The sequence below is a fragment of the Nerophis ophidion genome, linkage group LG13, assembly GCF_033978795.1.
Source record: "Nerophis ophidion isolate RoL-2023_Sa linkage group LG13, RoL_Noph_v1.0, whole genome shotgun sequence".
Lineage (NCBI taxonomy): Eukaryota > Metazoa > Chordata > Actinopteri > Syngnathiformes > Syngnathidae > Nerophis > Nerophis ophidion.
This window is the reverse complement of record NC_084623.1, coordinates 20,396,019-20,416,853: the sequence shown is the minus strand read 5'-3', so window position 1 is coordinate 20,416,853 and position 20,835 is coordinate 20,396,019. Positions and strand designations below refer to the sequence as shown.

At 37.7% G+C, this 20,835-nt stretch overlaps 1 protein-coding gene across 3 annotated transcripts in view; it reads left to right on the top strand.

The window, feature by feature from the left end:
* Positions 1-373: 373 nt before the first annotated feature.
* The window catches only part of sympk (symplekin), a 31,651-nt gene continuing 11,189 nt past the window's right edge, over positions 374-20,835 (top strand). For 2 of the 3 annotated variants that reach the window (XM_061918505.1, XM_061918503.1), the window contains exons 1-18: positions 374-503; positions 894-993; positions 2,569-2,697; positions 5,736-5,801; positions 6,535-6,588; positions 6,665-6,738; positions 6,820-6,946; positions 7,072-7,321; positions 8,947-9,117; positions 11,898-12,137; positions 14,305-14,456; positions 14,543-14,693; positions 17,123-17,333; positions 17,395-17,545; positions 17,628-17,863; positions 17,989-18,070; positions 18,155-18,268; positions 20,028-20,175. In XM_061918505.1, coding sequence (XP_061774489.1) covers positions 2,635-2,697; positions 5,736-5,801; positions 6,535-6,588; positions 6,665-6,738; positions 6,820-6,946; positions 7,072-7,321; positions 8,947-9,117; positions 11,898-12,137; positions 14,305-14,456; positions 14,543-14,693; positions 17,123-17,333; positions 17,395-17,545; positions 17,628-17,863; positions 17,989-18,070; positions 18,155-18,268; positions 20,028-20,175 — 2,290 coding nt within the window. In that variant the 5' untranslated portion in view covers positions 374-503; positions 894-993; positions 2,569-2,634. The remainder of the gene's footprint in view (positions 504-893; positions 994-2,568; positions 2,698-5,735; positions 5,802-6,534; positions 6,589-6,664; positions 6,739-6,819; positions 6,947-7,071; positions 7,322-8,946; positions 9,118-11,897; positions 12,138-14,304; positions 14,457-14,542; positions 14,694-17,122; positions 17,334-17,394; positions 17,546-17,627; positions 17,864-17,988; positions 18,071-18,154; positions 18,269-20,027; positions 20,176-20,835) is intronic. The other variant, XM_061918504.1, reaches the window with a different exon arrangement.

The window sequence follows — 20,835 nt, the reverse complement described above, 5'->3', positions numbered from 1 at the left end:
GCAGCATGTAGATGCTGAAGAGTGCAGGGCCAAGCACCAAACCCTGGGGTTTTAATGGCTTTTACCCTTTACAATTGTTTTTAATCATATTTATTTTTATATTGTTTTTATATTGGTTTTATATGTACTTATTTTTTGTTTTTATTCAGTCATTGGAGGAGCATAATATTTTTTTAACACTGTTTTTAACATGGCTGTGCAGCACTTTGGAAACATTCTTTTTGTTTAAATGTGCTACATAAATAAAGTGGATGATTGGATTGATGAAATGTTTGGTTGCACGCAAAAAAAAAGAAAGAACGGGTTTTGGGTGTACGCTGCCTAACACTCCAATAAAATAGATGGCGGTAATGCGCCTTGAACGTTGTGATTGTCATCTGCCATCAAAACTGGAGAAGAAGCGGCGAAGAAGAAATATTGTCCAATGGCCTCCAAAGTGAGCATTTTGTCCACGAAGATGAATCGCCTTTTGATTTAAGTTTGTTAGTTATACTGATTAAACGGTTGGTCACACTCTATCTCCTTCGTTTCGAGATAAAAAATAAATGTTTGGGGGACACAATGCTACTGCTTGCTTCTAATTAAACGTGTAAAGATACCATAAGGTTAGCTTCGCTTGGCGCTTAGCATGATGATAGCACAATCGCGTTAGCACATTGGTAAACAACATTTTAATGCATGTTATGTAACTATCAACTCATCCAGTTTGGATTTAGATTGAAAGTTGTTATTTACCACGTTGTCCTGTGTGTTTTTCCCCCACGTTGTGCGCTTTTACACCGACTGCACCTTCATTGATTGATTGATTGAAACTTTTATTAGTAGATTGCACATTACTGTACATATTCCGTACATCCATCCATTTCCTACCGCTTCTCCCCTTTGGGTCGCAGGGGGCGCTGGTGCCTATCTCGGCTACAATCGGGCGGAAGGCGGCGTACACCCTGGACAAGTAGCCACCTCATCGCAGGGCCAACAATTGACCACTAAAAGGTAACATTCAACTTGTTATAGTCAGGGTCCACGTTTATCAATTCATGGTAAAATTCAGCTCTACTGTATTTTGTTGTAAACTGTGGTGTGTGTTGAAATCATGGTTGTTTTTAAAAACGACATGTGAACAAAAGAATAGAATTATAATTGCATGTAACGAGATTAAAGATTCCAACTTAAGGTGAGGTTGAGGGAACAAATATGGGGTAAAATGAATAACATAAGGTAAAAACTAACAATTGAAATAAACACTACTATCCAATAAAAATAACAAGCAATCCTGTACAATATACAAACACTGTAGAAATACAAAATACTGTACTATATACAGAACAAGACAAGAGCACCGTAGTAATAAATAATAATCAGTGTCGGACGTATTGCACAGGATATTGTATAGGGGTGAATTATTATTATTAGTTAGAGTTCAACATGGTGACAGCTCTGGGGAAAAAAGCTGTCTCTGAGCCTGTTTGTTCTGGCTCTGATGCACCTGTAGCGCCTGCCCGATGGTAGCAGGTGGAACAAATGGTAGCCAGGGTGTGGGCTGTCTTTGGTGATGGTTTCTGCTTTCTTGAGGCAACGGGAGTTATGTAAATCCTTCAGGGAAGGCAGGGGGCAGCCGATGATTTTTTGTGCATGTATTGTCAGTGTTATGATATAAATGAGGTGTGGTTGTATCGTATAGTGTCATAAAAAGGGCATTTTATGACTTTTCTTATATGCTATATAGCATCATTTTGATGTTATAATTTTATTGCATGATTTTTTTGTATCTCTTTAATTTCACTACTCAGTGGCCTAGTGGTTAGAGTGTCCGCCCTGAGATCGGTAGGTTGTGAGTTCAAACCCCGGCCGAGTCATACCATCCATCCATCCATTTTCTACCGCTTATTCCCTTTTGGGGTCGCGGGGGGCGCTGGCGCCTATCTCAGCTACAATCGGGCGGAAGGCAGGGTACACCCTGGACAAGTCGCCACCTCATCGCAGGGCCAACACAGATAGACAGACAACATTCACACACTAGGGCCAATTTAGTGTTGCCAATCAACCTATCCCCAGGTGCATGTCTTTGGAAGTGGGAGGAAGCCAGAGTACCCGGAGGGAACCCATGCATTCACGGGGAGAACATGCAAACTCCACACAGAAAGATCCCGAGCCTGGATTTAAACCCAGGACTGCAGGAACTTCGTATTGTGAGGCAGACGCACTAACCCCTCTTCCACCGTGAAGCCCGAGTCATACCAAAGACTATAAAAATGGGACTCATTACCTACCTGCTTGGCACTCAGCATCAAGGGTTGGAATTGCTCTCCTCGCCTCCAAGGGAGGGATCAAGGGTGATAGGTCAAATGCAGAGAATAATTTCACCAAACCAAGTGTGTGTGTGTGACAATCATTGGTACTTTAACTTTTTTATTTAGGTAGCCAGTGACTGCAGATGGAAATGAGCTATTTAGCTATAATCTGGTGCAGAACATATCTGTCTTTGAGCTTAATGTCTCTCTGCATTGGCCCTTCAAATAAAGACTAAACTAAACATGTCTTAATTGTGCCTGTCCTGTGTGTTAATAGGTCTGTTTGTTCATCAGCGTTTGGAATATCATGTTATACACACAGTGAAAGAAACGGCAAAGAATTATGGAGTTCTCCACAAAGGATGGAGAAGTCCCTAGTGTCATCGACGTCACAACCAGTGAAAAGGTATGTTCACCTTAATTGAATTTCCAGACCAAACAAAAAGGGAATTGTCACTATTGCTTGTGCGAAGGAGAATGATGTTGTCAGTTGTTATACGGGCAATACGTAGAGAAAGTCTCTCAACCCGGCATTATTATGTATTCTAAGTTTACTAGTTCAAACATGCTTACTGTACATCAAACTTTTCACATATTACTTGTCCGAAAAGGAGTAAGAAGAAGCAAAGCTTATCAAATCCTACCCCCTTTCCAGTTCATAACGATCACTAACGCATTTGTTCATTTCCTGTTCTCATTTTGTATCATAATTTATATCAATTAATTTGAACAGTTATAATTCACATAAGATGATTAAAATTATGAAATTTCCAATGAAGTTCAAGACGTTTTTCAGAATTATTATTGTTGGACTTTGTAAACACTTTGAGTTTGAACATATTCCTAAACTGGATCGTATTAATACATTGTCTTCTTTAATGTAATTCCACATACTGTTCTTCTAAAGGTTTTAAGTGTTGTATTTTCATACAAATGTATTAAATTAAAACAATTTCTAAGGTTATATTTGTTGTACATTTTTGGGTAGCAAGTTATAGTTTACTTTTTGCATACCTATAGCCATTTGCAAATACACCAAATCATTGAATTTCAATATTTTGGATTCAATAAATAGAGTTTGTGCTCTTGAAATTCAACATACAGTTGTGATCAATATTATTCAACCCCCACACAATTTTGGTGTTTTAGTGAGTTGGATATTTATTCCGTATTTTGTTTATAGTCATATCAAATACAGATGTGTCAAATAGACAAATGCAACTTAAATTGTAACACTGTATTTGACAAAATACCAAAAAAGGACATTTTTCTTAATATCTCATTGACAAAATGATTCAACCTCCTAGTTACATGCATATTTAGTACTTAGTAGAACACCCTTTGGCAGTAATTACATCCTTCAAACGTGATACATAACCGGACACAAGCTTCTTGCAACGATCTACAGGTATTTTAGCCCATTCCTCTTGGGCAAAGGCCTCCAGTTCATTCATATTCTTGGGCTTGCGTGCTGCAACTGCCTTCTTCAAGTCCCACCACAGGTTTACTATTGGATTTAGGTCTGGCGACTGTGAAGGCCACTCCAGAGTCTTCCAGCCCTTCTTCTGCAACCACTCTCATGTTGATTTGGAGGTATGCTTGGGATCGTTGTCCTGTTGGAAGATCCAACGTCTCCCAAGCCTCAGCTTTGTCACTGACTTCATGACATTTGCAGCTAATATATCCTGGTAGGAAATAGAATTCATAATGCCTTGAACGCGCTGGAGATTCCCGGTACCTGAAGCAGAAAAACAGCCCCAGAGCATGATTGACCCCCCACCATGCTTAACATTAGGCAAGGTGTTTTTCTCTTTGTAAGCTTCATTTTTTCTCCTCCAGACATAACGTTGATTCATAGGCCCAAAGAGTTCCCCTTTTGTCTCATCACTCCATAGAACAGTTTCCCAAAACCTTTGGGGTTTGTCCAGATGATTTTTGGCATACTGGAGTCTATTTTCTTGTGCCTGGTAGTCAGAAGTGGGGTGTGCCTGGGAGTTCTGGCATGGAGGCCTTCATCTCGTAGTGTGCGCCTTTTTGTCTGGGACGAAACCTGCGTTCTCCCCTCTGCAATGTCCTGTTGTAGTTTCTCAGCTGTTACCCGGGGGGTTTTCACCACTGTACGCTTCAAATACCGGACAGCAGTTGCACACAGCATCCTCTTTCTACCACACCCAGGTAGTGTTTCCACTGTGCCTTTAGCTTTAAACTTGCAAATTATGCTCCCAAACTGTGTCTCTTGGAATATGTAATGTCTTTGCTATTTTCTTATATCCATATCCTTTCTTATGAAGAGAAATTACCTCCTCTCTTGACTTCTTTGACCACTCCCTGGACTTCACCATGTTGCAAATACACCGTTGACCATCTACAAGAAGCTGAGCGTCAGTCTTTTTCAATCAGTTTAATTGTTGCTCGTTATGGTTCTAATCACATCTACAGGTGTTTTTAACACCCAAATGAAAAGACCTTATTCAAATTCTGTTCTTAAGAGTTATGATCTTCAAGGGGTTGAATAATTTTGTCAATGAGATATTAAGAGAAATGGCACTGTTTGTTATGTTACAAAATATGTTGTTGTAATTCAAGTTGCATTTGTCTATTTAATGCATCTTTATTTGATATGACTATAAACAAAATACGGAATAAATGTCTTACTTGCTAAGACACCAAAATTGTGTGGGGGTTGAATAATTTTGATCACAACTGTAACAGTATGTATAATTGTAACTGAACTCTTTTATAAAACGATTAGTGAATAATGTGTACTTTTGTAATTATTTCCCCATAAGAAGAACTTATATATATACAAGAACTTAGATATGGTAACACTGGCAAACAGTAGAGAATATGGAGTGACATTTCGGCCAGAACAGGGGTCTGCAACCTGCGGCTCTAGAGCCGCATGTGCCTCTTCTGCCTCCTTGTTGTGGCTCCCTCAGATTTTTTTTGACCCCGTAGTGGGAAAAGTTTGCGTCTTTAGAGAGTTTGTCTATAATTTCTGATTCTCTATGAGTCATGAGGCGCAAGAAAGGCAACGAAAAGAGACTGGATGCCTGTGTGTTCAGTTCAGCTTCTCGAGTGTGCAACCCCTTAGGTAAGCTAAAGATGAATACTTGCCAAAGGAGAAAATGAAAATGAATTTCACATGGACAGTTTGCCTTCCTTTATAATTAATATAAAAAGATGAAAACTTTAGAAGCTGTGTTATGTTTAGAGGCTTCATAGCATTTTTATTTAGTGGAAGAGGCGGCAAAATGTCTCTTTTGATAGTAAAGGTTGCAGACCCCCTGGCCCAGAACATATTTCTACAAATATCTTTATTCATTATTGAAATATTTCTCATTATGCAATACATTGGCAAAGCAAAATGTCATAAGTGAAATTTTCCACCTAAAAGCAATTCAACACAGTGTTGCTAAAATAAAACAATTGTTTGTGTTTCAGGTGGTGGATCTTTTGAATCAGGCTGCCTTGATAGCTACAGATGAAAAGCTAATGGTGCTCAAACAGGTTTGTCATATTCAAACTCTTTAACTGGGAATTATTATAACTGTTTATTATTATTGTATTAACTATAAATGCACATGTTTTTTTTTTCTGGTTATTGTCTTTGCTGTTTGACATTCAAATTAGACTTGTGCAAAGGCTGAAATATGCTCTCACGTCTCATAACTTGTGTGACCGGCGCTGGCTGGCTCCTCACCCTCCGACGCTTCTGGCTTACCTTTTATGTGCACTTCCAACTAAAAAATCTAGCTTCACTGTTATTGGTCGCCTTTTATAGTACATCATTTCCAGTGATGGGCAGGTTATCGACTGTCGAGGTGCTCAAAAATTCACACCCCTAGAAATACCATTGGATTTCACAGAGACCCACTCAAATCCACTGTCCTGAAGACTCGATGCATTGAAAACCTACCACTATATTTCTGCTAAACATTGTGCTTCTCATGTTGACCGCATTTATTTAAAATTTGTAAATGTCTAAAGAGAGTAGGTCGCGTGTTCCATTGTACATTTTCAAGTTGATATGTTATTACTTGTGTGCGCCGTTAGAAATGATAAAGTTATGGTCAACATAGCTATTAGTTTTTGAATGTCCTTGAAGTATAGGCTGCTTTAAATATCAAATATTTAAATATACACTTGCGTTTAATTCTTTTGTTTTTACTTTTATTCATTAGGGATTTTTGTATGTTGAAGTTTGTATGTTTTTCAGCTGAACAAATAATTTATTTTTCAGGTCCAGGAGCTTATCATCAACAAGGATCCCTCTCTGCTTGACAATTTCCTAGATGTACGGAAGAACATCAGCATGTTTCATACATTTTCTAAACTGAGGTGCTTTTATTAATTGCTGTCCTATCCTGTAGGAGATAATCGCCTTTCAAACTGACAAGTCCATCGAAGTGAGAAAGTTTGTTATTGGCTTCATAGAGGAAGCATGGTAAGTTGTCCCCTAATGATCTTGTGTCATGATTTGCCACATCATTAGGATATCACATGTTTTGTTATGTTTTCTTTTCAGTAAACGGGACAATGAGCTACTCCTGAAGCTGATTGCAAACCTAAACATGTTGCTCAAGGATGACAGTGTGAATGTCGTGAAGAAAGCCATCTTAACACTCACACAGCTATACAAAGTTACTCTACAGGTGCATACTGCTTACATACTTGTCTTGTCTTGTACTGGCAATTACGTATATTTTTGTAAAAAAAACACAATGCAAAACTGAACTACTTTTTAACCTGTTTATGCCCTCCTTCTTTTTCATGCAAGTGGTTGGTGCGATCCAAAGTAGTATCGGACATGCAGGAAGCATGCTGGAATATGGTCACACAGATGAAAGGAGATGTTTTGGCATTGCTGGATTCCGAAAATGATGGAGTGCGCACTCACGCTATCAAATTCACAGAATCACTTATCATCACTTTGTCACCTCGGATTTCGGACTCTGATGTCCCAAAAAGACAAGAGAGTGACATCAGCTTGGACAAAGTACCCAAAGACCATACATACATTCGATACGGTATGAATTTCAATTGTTACTTTGAAATTGCACATTTAAATCTATTAAGGCTTTAATCAAGTACACTTGTACCTCAATTTAAGAGCTGAATTGGGTCTGTGACGGATCTCTGAACTCAAAACAGCGTCTCCCATTGAAATCAATTGATATCAGTATGCTCGTCCCACCCAAAACCTCAACATTTTAACATGTAACATGACTTTTAAAAAAAACAACAACCTTTGAATAAGATATATCGTATGAAAAACAATACAATAGAATGTATACTGGAAAAAACACCCCTCCCAAAAAGAGCAAAAAAATATATATTTGCATACAATTTTTTCTTGAAATGAGCAAAATAATCTGCCAATGGAACAAGTCAAAATGGTTTTGATAAGTTTTCTTGAAATAAGACATTATATTTAAGCTTTAAAAACTTAAAAGTGATCTTGAAATTAGCGATCACATTTTATTATTAGCTATTTACTCGTACTGTGAAGTGTTGTGTCTAATAACAAACTTGTGATGCTCAAAAGTAGTATTTTTTTCTTCAGAAGATATATTGCCTAAAAACAAGTTATGTCTCACTGAAAAAATACTATTCAGGGGATTTTGACTTGTATTAAGTTTGTTTAGATATTTTGACAAGAAATTAAAAATGTATACTTTGTGCGATTGTGAGTTTTTCCAGTGTTCTACTGACAATCGCTGTAGTTTTTTTTTAAGTATTGCATTTACCTTGGAGAGACAGTGGATTTCTATGGTATCTCCTTACAGCTGCCTTTCCATCAAATACACAATCAGCAGCTTCTCCATATTTTAATGGCTTAATGTTCGCAGTTTACATAAGTTTTTAACATTCTTGACTGGCGTTGGACTCATCTGCTTCAGTTTGGTGCAAACTTGCAGTGATACGATCGAATTGCTTCACCAAGTAGGCAACAAATTCGGTCATGTTTTTGATGATTTATTTTTTTTTTTTTCAAGGAATATCCGTTTCTTCTTCTAACCACTGTCCTTTTCGCTCGCTCACTTTCTCAATTCAAGTTGTTGGAAAAATAAAGTTTTGTTGATCTCTATATTTAAGCTAACGTTAGAGAGTAGGATCAGATGTTTTGGTCGGATCTTACAGGGTTCACTGTGACATTTGCTACATCAACTAATCGCGAGGAAGCTTATAACTCAAAATGTATCTCTTATCTGAAACATTCTTAAATTTGGGCACTCTTAGGTTGAGGTAATTTTGTATACATTTGTAATACATTGAGCTCTTTTAAATGTAAAGGCTGAATATAAACATTTTAAATGTATTCTTAATTTTTGTACAGTGGGAACAATAGGTAATTCCTTTAATGTCCTGCTGATTTTTTACCCCAATACGAAGATGTGAACAGTCCATAAGTTATATTGTAGATTTATTGTAACAAAGATGAATAGTGAGAAAAAAAATGTAGGTTCAAATACAAATAATTTAAAAAGTTGTATTTTTTCAGGATTTGTTTTACAGTATGTCTCTTTTCCTATAAACCTCCCTTAGGGTTTCTGAAATATTCATGTAATTTGTAAATGTTCAAAATCAGTAGGGCATCAACTACTTAAATTTATCCCAGTAATGGAACTAATTAAAAATATTCCCTCTATAGATGTTTTGTGTGAGGAAGGAAAGGCAGCGCTGGACAAGCTTCTGAAGTTCATGGTCCATCCCGCCATTTCCAGCATTAACCTGACCACAGCGTTGGGCTCGCTGGCCACCATTGCCCGTCAGAGGCCCATGTTTATGTCAAAGGTGGTACAGGCATACGAAACGTTACATGGTGAGTAACTAAATGGAAATATTTGAATTTCTCACACACTATATGGACACAATCCTTACGATACATTTCATTCATTAATCTATGAGTGTTTAGTTATATGTAAGGGTGGGTACCTTCCACATAGCACTTAAACTGTTCATATGGTAATAAATGTTGATTTATTTAATAGTACCATCTAATTTAAACATTTTCACATTTGATAATGATAATGCTGTAAGATTGTGTTTTCTTTTACTATGCATTCATTAAAGTTGGTCCTAGATGTGTTGCCACAGTCAGGAAGTAGTCTTTGCCATCAAGCTGTTTGTTTCAGTCTAGTCTTATGTTGCGCTTTACTAAAAGCTTATACTGTAAGTATTATACTTAATACACACTAGCTGTTTGAGTGTGCATCTTAATTTTTTGCAGCAAAGGTATCGTACTGTTTGATTTGACTTTAATCGGTACTCGGTAGTACAGACGATACTTGGTCGGTCTCTAAATAAACGCAGGGATTTTCCGATCATAGCTAAATGCTGCTGATACCGATACTGATCATCAGTTAGTGAGATCACCCGACACCAAGACCAATAGCGATCACATTTTATTTAAAATGTATTTATGGCCAGTGCTATTGACAGTGTAAGAGTATCAACATAATATTAAAACTTGTTTTTCATTCTCTTTTATTACACACACATTTTTGAGAAAAGGTCAGTAATGATTGCAATTACCTATCATCTACTACTACTCATTCAAATCCTCTGTTTTTTGCCCTGAAAGTCTTCCTGTGTCCAGGGAATTATTCCACGAGTTTGGAAATAGCAAAATATTGTTTTGAGAAAACAACACTATTGACCTAATCGCCCTAGTATCGATCCTACACTGATACTACCCATGGTATCGACACCATCAATTTTTGCATCGATCCGCCCTTCTCTTATGTGTCGTGTAGTGACTGCGACAACGCTGAAACACCAACAGTTGTTATATTATTCTCTCTTCAGACCAGGGATGTAACACATGCGGCACCCGGCCGGGCCTGAACATGTTCGATCCGGCTCGCGAGATGAGTTTATTAAGTGTCAAATTGAGCTGCATTTTTTAATTAAAGAAACTGCAGTTGTAAATGTGTCCACTGGAAATCGCAATAGAAATTGTGTTTTTCAAGCAATTGGTTTATACTGGGGTGAACGAGTATACCAAGCAAGAAGTAGCAAGTGTACCAAGCAAGAGGTACACGGTAAAGCGGGGCAGCGACTCCTCCCCCTCGACCCAATGTAAACAAATAGGAGCAAAATAAACAATTGGTAACCCCACTAAAATGCTGCACGACACTCTGCACATTCATATAGTTCTGTGAAGATTATTATCTGTGCAAATGTAAAGAAAGTGTACAGTGTGTGATTTACCGTCAGTCTTTTAAGATTTTTCATTTTTGGTTTGTTGAAATTATTCACACATTGCTAACCTTTATTTTTTTATTAGTACACAGTGATGCCTACATGGCAGGGAGTTGCTCAACCCTCTTGAATAGTTTCTACCTCAGTTTATTCTGTTTGTTGAGTTAGCACAGGATAAATGAGGTAGTTGATACGTTGAATAGTTTTAATTAATGCTTAATTTCTTTTTTGTTCAGTCCTAGATGGGCTGTGAGTTGAAATTTAATTGCTTTGTAGATACACTGAGATTAAGTCTATGTTCATTGTGTTCTTCATGGTGTTTTTGAAACTGCACCAATTTGTTCCTTGGAATTTTCAACTAACGAAGTGTTTTGTCAAGTGGATTATTTGTAAGATGTACATTTTCAGCATGTGCTTGTTTTATTTTGGGCTGAAGTAAAACAAAGGAAACAATCTGAAGTTGTCATATTTGTATTTTAAAGTTATTATGCCATGATTTACCCGTCTGGCCCACATGGGAATAGATTTTCCTCCATCCGGCCTCTTAGCTAAATTTAGTTTAACACCCCTGCTTTAAACTATTAATCTTCTTGTTCATTTCCTGATAGTAGCAGTTACTTTTGTAGTAACACGGTTCCATTACACTTCTTAAACTTTACTACTATTACCTATTTAGCACAGCCATTAGCATGCCAGCTCCTGGCTTGCTCTCGGGCCTCCAGTGACAATGGTACTTCAGATTCTAATAAATGCAGTTTTTTTTGCTGTCATGGTGGTGATTAATATTAACTCAGGGCGGCTCTGCACTTTGTGTAAGGACAACTAATTAACAGCCAAGGGACTAAAAATAAACACTGTCAGCCAGAGGGTATCAGCGTTTGTGATCGGCATTAAAAGCCATTAACCGCGTCAGTGGCAATCTCATATTTTTACCTGAAAAACACCCAATGTTGATCAGATGGCCGATCAATTGGAACATCCCTATATAAAGGTACAAAATTCGGTACCCATCCCATGTTATACATGACCCCTTAGTTGTACCGAAGTCCAAATGCTTCCCCCATACCAATGTAATGTTTCGAAGTCTAGTTAAATAAAGTTGCTGTGGAATAACTAGCCTGACCTCAGCCCATTTAAACATCAATCCTCTTGTCTAACCTCAGTAACTTATTACCTTACAAATGTTTCTCCCAAAACCCCTCTCCAAAATCTTATAGAAAGGGATTCCAGAAAGACAAGTGTTATGGCCGCATTAATTTTCTTTCAGTTTTCAGTTTTTGTGGCTTTATTTCCCCCAAATCTTTGTCCGTACAGTCTAATTATTGAAGTAAGCAACAAATATCATCATGTGACGGTAATGAAAATTAAATTCAACTAACTTTTTTTTCTTTTCTTTAGCCAATCTACCACCTACGCTAGCCAAGTCGCAGGTCAGCAGTGTGCGGAAGAATCTGAAGTTGCACCTGGTGGCAGTTCTCAAACATCCCTGCAGCCTTGAGTTCCAGGGTCAAATCAGCACCCTGTTGTTGGACTTGGGTATGCCCCAGAGCGAAATAACGCGCTTCACGCCAACAGTGAGAGAACAGCGCAAGAGGTCTCGCCATGAACACTACACAGATGGCAAAAAGGTCAAGATTGGTGAGTAATTATTGTTTATTTTAGATTTTTTTTTTAATACGTGTCGTGCTGTCATCTGTAGCAGGGTTTCCCAACTTCCGGGCTCGGGACTGATACAGAGCCATCGTCATATTTATTTGTCAAGTATTTTGTATTAAGATAATCATCTTTTTGGTTTACCATTAAAAGACAGAATATCAACAAAAAAACTAGAAACCAAAAAATTATAGGTTCTAAATGAGTATAGATTCTGTTGGGCAAAGCAAAGTGGATCTCCAAGCAAAACTGGCTACTACTGGGGAAGAAACATTTGGGGGCAAGCAAAGATGTAACATTTTTTGTGGCTGGTCACCAAAGGTGTGCACATCTCAGGAGGAATTTTTGGTCATTTTTACAGAGACTCTGTAGATCCTTAAGGTTCCATCTGAAGCTGTCACTTGTTATCATAAATGTTTACCTTCCTCCTTTAGGGGTTGTATGATGCAAAACCAACCTCTTTTTGGCACTTGTTATTGTGTATATGGGATCCTCATGACTTCATAATTCAAACCATAGAGGAGTGGCAGCAGTATTAATAAAAGATGTTGGCAAACCAGTCATGTGGAATTTGAGACAATCGTGATGTATTTTACCTTAGTCAGCAAATCTCTCCATATGGTTGAGGTTTACCTGAAGAGCTTTGCGCGAATCCACCATTTTTCTTCAGTTGCAGTCAATACGTTTCCTTAATTTTCTCTATCCTCTTGTTGTGGGGCAGACAGGCTCGTACATGCACATGCATGCTAAATTCTACGCTGTTATGTTATTTTTTTAATAAAAAGTAGCGTTAACTTATATCTGTGAGTATGCTCAATATAAAAGCGCTAAAACTACAACATGGCTGACAAGGTGTCAAAGGAAACTTGGCCAGGAGGAGGGATTCGGCACGTAAATAAGATCGCCCACAAAACTGCACATTATGAAGTGGAAATCAGAAAGCGGCTTGAAGATAGTCTGTAAAACTAAATTGATGCAACATTTTGACCAAAGAGCCACCATAACATGTTATGAAGACCACAAGGATGTGTTTTGAATGTAGAAAAAACACAAACGTTTTGGAGACTAGTCTGCTTGGCCACAATATCTTAACATGCTTTTTGTCGAGCTTCTCCTATGTTACATTAACAATGTTTTGGATCATTGTCATACTGTAAACCCCATCCAACAGCCATTTTATTTTTTTATGGCACTGTTCATTTAACCCTCGAGCAGTGAAGTCATTTTGTATCCTGAGCGAATTAACAGCCCCTAAGTGCAGTGTTTCAACCTCCATGTTTGAGAGTAATTAGGCTATTTTTGGAGTTTATATTCATTTATTTGCCTCCAAACATGGTGAGTGAAGTTGTACCAAAGAGCTCAATTTTGACCCCCATCTGATCGCATCACAATCGGGTGTTCACTGGCAAACTTTAGAGCGGGCCTGTACATGTGCCTTCTTGAGTAAAGAGACTTATGCACTGTAGGATCACAATTAATTACTTTGTGTTACCTTTGTAATTAAGTTACTGTGTAATTCTGGGCTGCGCTCTCATCTTTTTCTGAATCATCCTCCTTTACCCCATGTCCGGAGAACTTGCATGAGATTTAAAATGTCTTGTATTGCTATTTTTTAATTACAGTTGGTGTCTTTCTTACCAAGTTTCCCCCTGAAAAGATATTACCTTCCTAAGTCCTCAATGGGCACATAACCTGTTTGTGGGTGTCAGAGTTCTTGTTGGCTACCATTGATGATGCTCTGCTTTGTAGGGTCATAAACTTAAAACAATCAGTGTGGGTATGGGTATACCTCTATACTTTCACAGTACATTCTGATGACGTGTGCACTGACAGGCTCGCCACATTTGATTGTGCCTATCAGGCTTTATCACCCACATAACACATTTTGTAAGCATGTAGTGCTTGCCACTTATACACATTGAACCACACCCCCAGATATTTTCAGGAAAATACGCTCAGAACTAGACATGTTGTTTTTTTTATGTTTCGAGTTATTTGGTGCAACCACATGTGTAATTTACTTTCCAAGCAGGTTTTAACATCTGTCAACACATCAACATTATTTCTACCTAAATAGAAAATATAAGCTGCTACTCGAGCAGTTGTACTCTTTGTACTCATATATTGTTGTATTTATGTCTGGTTTGACCAGAACCGACACTGATTGAAGATGATGAGGAAAAAGAGGAGCCGGCGCCTCTGTCAACTCCCAAGCCTGCTCCTGTCCCAGTGGTACAATCTGCCATTGACCTTACAGCCGACTTTCTACGCCCACTTCTTAACCCTGAGAATGTAGCCAATCTGGTAAGCACTTGGAATTTTTCCCCAACTCCATCTTACGCTCATGGCAAAACTCAGCGTGTGGCAACTCTCTGTCTCTTTTCGTTCAGGTGCTCATCAGTATGGTGTATCTGCCTGACATCATGCCAGCGTCCTTTCAGGCCACCTACACACCTGTTGAGTCAGCAGGTACCGATGCTCAAATTAAACATTTGGCCAGGCTGATGGCTACACAGATGACTGGGGCTGGGATTGGTCCAGGTATGTACACAAAATACACCTACAATTTCGAATGTCTTGATTAATACAACACATTTGTATAACAGCACAACAAATATAATATTGTTATTACCTTCACACCGGGACGTGTGATATGGTCTTAAAAACATAATGTGAATAGTAGAGATCCTAATGTTTGGCATTTTGATTTATTCTGTTGTAGAGAAATACCATATGTTTACCAATTATCCCAAAAGGTTTCCAATATTTTGAAATGCAAATGTTTATTTTCCTCATAGACACACGTAGTAAAGGTGATTGTGAAATCCCCTGATGCGGTTTGGTACTATATTAGTCACAACTTTAGCGGTGCATTAAACATATCGCTTCTGGTCCGACGTTTCCAAAAAAATAATGTTAAAATACAACTCAAAGCCTACACCAGCTTTATATTGACGTATACTGTTCATGTTTGAATAACTCATACTGAAAATGAATATCAGCTCCAAATATCAGTTATCGCCCTCTTTAACTACTAATAATTGCATGAAAAAAAACATATTAGTCGATCTCTTGTAAATATACTCAGGCGATAACCATATTTATCACAATATATTCTTTCAGTTTCAGTTCAGTTCATTCATTTATATGGCACATTTAAAAACAACACCAGTTGACTAAAGTGCTGTACAGACATAAAAATCAAAATGAAAAAAAAGTGCATGCAGTGTTACATTTACATTGTAACACAGAAGGATGAACAAAATACAATAATAAAAATATGCGTTAAAAGAAGTTCAAAATATATCACCGAAAATACTGAAATTTAATAAATAAATAAAACCAAAAATAAAACGACAGAGATATCCTGCCTCACTGTATTTGAACACCAGGGAGTAAAAATATGTTTTAACCTAGTTTTAAATTGACTCAGAGACTGGTAGGATCTAATAGATAGTGGAATGCTGTTCCATAGTCTGGGCCCTGCCACTGAGAAAGCTCTATCTCCTCTGGCTTTGAGTCTGGTTTTAAGGACAGCCAGGAGGAGCTGGTCTTTGGCATATTCATAAGGATATAACTTTATCAGAAAGGGTTCGAATAAGAGCCAAACTGTTAAAATTATATATTTTTTAAAAGAAAGAAATATAGATGTGGTTTTGACAACAATTTATGTGCAAACCATTTTAACAAGTTAGTCTAAGTTAGTTAAATTGTTGGTTCTAAAATTAAATTCAAAATGCAGAGAACAGAAAAAATGGTTTATTGGTAATAAAGGAACAAATACTGTTAATCGGGTAAATATTAAGTATAAGTCATGGCTACAATTAAAGAGGACCTTACCTATGAGGATTTTTGTCTTTTCTGACCTATAAATGTTGTTCCAATATTGGATACTCGTGTTAAACAATGTCAAAGCATCAAATCATAAGGTTCATGCTTTTGGGCGTAAGCTTGCACGCAGTTAAGGATGACTTCTGCAGGGCTTTATCAGTCTTTTTTCGAGATTGACTACATTTTAGTGTAACAGTGAGGTGGACAACATACTTTTTGGACATGAGGTAAAGCCATCTTCTTTCTGCTTCAGACTGAGAGCATGATACTGTTGCTGCTTGCATCCTCGCTTGTTAACCATTCTCGTGTAATGCCCTCCCACTTTCTCTGATGTCTATAAAGTAAATACTTGTTTTTGTCTCTCTGACATTTTATACTATACTGTTTTGTCAAGATTGACCAGTATGAAATTGGATTAGCCGCTAAACCTTTTCCCAAGCAGTTCTCTATCAATATTGGTGGGCAGGTGTGCCAAATGTTGTCGCCGGGTAAATCTAACGGGGGAAAGAAATGTTAGGTCACATTTGTCTTGAAGCTATATTTTTAAACTGTACATTTTCAAAAATACCTTGGTAAAAGGTTGGTTGTGGTTTCATTTGCAATTTGGGAATGCCTCCATTGACCAACATTTTGCAATGAAGAAAGTAGTAGTAAAAAGTAGGTCATAAATAAATTGATAAAAATACAAAAGCATATCCAATACATATTAACTAGGACACTGTGTTTTATTGTCAAATCAAATAATCATAGATCTCCTTTTAAGAAAAAAAAACTTCAAGTGTAGAGTACAACTGCTAATAAAACAGACAGCATTGCACAAATGAGCCCACAACATTTGGTGGTATACAGTTTGATTTCAACTAAAGCAATTATTTGAATAAAGAAATTACTTTTAATACAAGGCACACATACTTCTACTCAAGAAAATACAGTATTTGAAGTTTAAAATGTTCTTTACACATTTGATCTGAATAAAAATTGCTCTACCTATGCAGGTAAAGTACATATAAAATTAAACAAAGTTTTATCCTAAACTTGTAGCAGCAGTTTAGCATAAAACCATTTAATAGGCTTTTGCTAAATTCCCTCTCCTTTTTTTGTCTTGTTTTTTTTTGTGGTGATCCAATGTAAATATTTAGGCTTAGAGCAGTGCAAAGCAAGAGATAGTGATGCAGAAAAAAGGGACGCTAAAGAGGATGACCTTGGCACAATGGACCTGCTCATCAAGCGCAAAGTTCCAATGATGGTAGGACAAGCAATCTCTGTTGTGGGAGGTTACACAGAGAAGGCTTCCAACACCACTGCTCCAAAAAGGCTTCCAGAGCCCATCCTCCCATCTTCACAAACCAAGTGAGTTCTTGTAACAATAAATATGGCTTACTCTTGCCTAATTTTTCATATATTTTTACAGACTGGCGGGCTCAACAGGGAGGAAAAAAGTATTTAGACTGTCAGATGTGATTCAGCCCTTTTCCAACACAGAGATTGAAGTGTTGACCTCCAAGACAATTAAACGCATTCTTAATTCAGAGAAGACCATTGCTCAAAGTGGGATGTCCCATGTAAGATTTCCAATCCTCATAATACTATTACAACCTAATGTATTATCAATTTTAAAGTAACCATGCTGAATTTGTGTGGCAGGTCAGAGTGAAGCTTGTCTCAAAGCTGGTGACTCAATTTGAGGGGATAATGAAAAATGACGTGCTGAGTTATATTCTGGATGACATCAGGACGAGGAGTGACCTAGCCTTTTCTCTTCTTTATCAAGAATACAACACCTACCTCAGCCGGATCCCTTCTGGCCTGCTCGACAGTTACGACCACTGTCTTTACCATCTTCTGTCAGGACTGCAAGAGAAACCTGAGCAAAAGGATGGGTGAGGACATGGTTTTTTATCCGTGTCCTCTGTACTGTACACATCGCACATGTACAGTATTTTTTGTACTGTAAAAAGAATAAAACTACCATAAGGCGATTGGACATTTTTTTTTTTTCTTACAGACTTTTCACCAAAATGGTACTCGAGGCTCCCATCATAACGGAGTCAGCACTGGAAGTAATCCGACGTTACTGTGAAGATGAGGTACATGGCATCCTGAAGATATCCCTACTTTGTTTTCTGAAATCCCTTCTAACTTAACTGTTATTTTGTACCATGTTGTTGCAGTCACGGGTGTATTTAGGCATGACTACTCTGAAGGAGCTTATCATCAAACGACCTTCCAGGCAGTTTCAGTACCTGCATGTGCTCCTGGATCTCAGCTCCCATGAAAAGGAGAAGGTGGGAACTTTACACTCAATGTTTCGCCTAATTTCCCTTCTCTTTTTATCTTTTAAATGGATCTACAGGAGCTTCTCGCTTGACACTGTTCCGTATTATGACTTGACTAAATTAATTTCATAATCAGAGTCAGCTTTATTGGGCAATTATGTTTAACACACAAGGAATTTGACTTGGTAGGCTGTGCTCTCTTGTTCAATGCAAACAATAAATATTAATGAATAACCAAAAATATAAACACATTCCTAAATACCTAATAAACAATAGTGCAGTGGTGAATAGAGCAAAGCAAAAATATAATGCCATGAACATGAGTTAGTACATTCAAAGTGACGGATTAGTTTCATTTATTTCACATCGTTCATAAGATTGATTGTTAGGACGAGGCTAAACATTTTACACACCAAGAGCATACCGAGAGCAGGTATACTATTAGTTAAGCTAGCTGGTAAGCTAGCTAGAAACAACATAAGAAATAATAAGTTGTTAGTTAAGTTTCACAAGTGTAGATGGAACCATGTTGCAGCAGATGTAAACAGTTTTTAACAGGAGGAGGGCGAATCGATCCATAAATGGGTAGTGTAGACACCAAAGATAATATCGGTGTATGATTGATACCAGAGTGATTAAATCGGTGTATTTTTTTCTCATAATCTTTTTCGTTGTGTTTTTTGTTAATATTTACAAGTTCACAGAGTAAGTCCTTGGGCACAGGAGGACGTTGGGGACAAAAATAATTTTTGGATTTTAGATAGTAGTTTTTTTTTGTTGAGTTATTGTGCACTATTGACTTTGTTTTGCTCAAACAATTAACAATGTAATGAAACAGACTAAGGAACTACTTAAAAATATTCTGTTGAGGGAACCCACGCATTCACGGGGAGGACATGCAAACTCCACACTGTCAAAATCACTTAAAATAAATGCAGAGAAAATTGTACTATTTTTAAATGGTACTGGCCCAGCTATGGACTGGACTCTCACTATTATGTTAGAGCCACTATGGACTGGACTTTCAGAATATTATGTCAGACCCACTTGACGTCCATTGCACTGGTCTCCCCTAGAGGGAGGTTACCCACATTTGCGGTCCTGTCCAAGGTTTCTCATAGCCATTTTTATCGACGTCCCACTGTGTTGAACATCCATCCATCCATTTCTACCACGTGTCCATTTTTTGGATTCACGCAGAGTGCAGGAGCCATTAAAAGTTTCCTCTTGTTAATTCAACCGAAAGTGTTGGCTGCACTTTATTCAAATAAGATGTGAATGCATTGGCCATTCATTGTTGTTTACTAGCTTGTTTATATATGAAATTACAGGAATATAGGAAGCATCACCTGTATTGAAATTTGGCTCAGGTTTTAATTTTGGCCATATGCTGGTTTCTAGTTCTTCTCTGTTTTGGAGCAACGCCACGGCAGCCATAAAATTTCCTTATCTATTTCAAATATCCTAGAAGGGCGAGAGAGAGAAAATCTTTATGGGTTAATTAGGTGGCGACTTTTCCAGGGTGTACCCCGCCTTCCGCCCGATTGTAGCTGAGATAGGCGCCAGCGCCCCCCGCGACCCCAAAAGGGAATAAGCGGTAGAAAATGGATGGATGGATAATCAGTCAATGTAAACAAGATTGCTCTGGTCTTAGTCTTTTTTTAAATTTGAATTGGTATATTTTGCGTTGTTTTTTCTCTAACTCTTAAACTGACAGTGTTGTTCCAGATTTTCTGTGCCTGTGTCACTATGATTGATTGATTTGCAGGTGCGGACTACAGCCTTGGCCTTTCTGAAACGCATGTATGAGAAAGACCAGCTCAGGGACTACATTGAAAAGTTTGCACTGAACTACATGCAGCTTCTCGTCCACCCAAATCCTCCATCGCTGCTCTTCGGGGCCGACAAAGACACAGGTGTTTATTAAACATCAACATACTACTAGCAAATTGTTTTGTTTGTATCTGCTTATATTAGTAATTTATTGTGTCTATTTTGAAATACCAAAGATGGAAATATTTAATACTGAAAACATAAGCTCAGATGACTCAGAGTTGCCCGCTATATCTAATTCGGAATATAAGAAGAGACAAAGAATTATATAAGGAAGAAAAAAGCGGCTCCAGCTATTGACTATTTTATTACAGTAATCGAGTAAACTATCGATTTGTTTTTTCGATTATCAAGTAATTGGATGAAACACACTTTATAGCCTCGATGCGTATTTTAGGGAAATTTTGTTGAAATAAACAAATATTTTTCTGGTTGTTATACCCTCCTTTTTTGTTTTAAATAAATCCACTTTAAAATTGCACTTTTTACATGTGCATTAATAAAAATTGAAAAACAAAAAAATACACTCCACTGTTAGCCGCCACCGATCACGTCACTCACACAACACCGCTCTCTTGTGCGCTCCATTGCAGCGGTCAAGCGGAAACCATGTCCGCATATTTCAAGTTCTGTGCACAACATCCAGTCTGAATTGTATCGATTTTTACTAGTTACACTAATTACACGATTAATCAAAGCTACAGAATATAAATCAAAGGTTTTTTCAAATCAAATTAATCGAT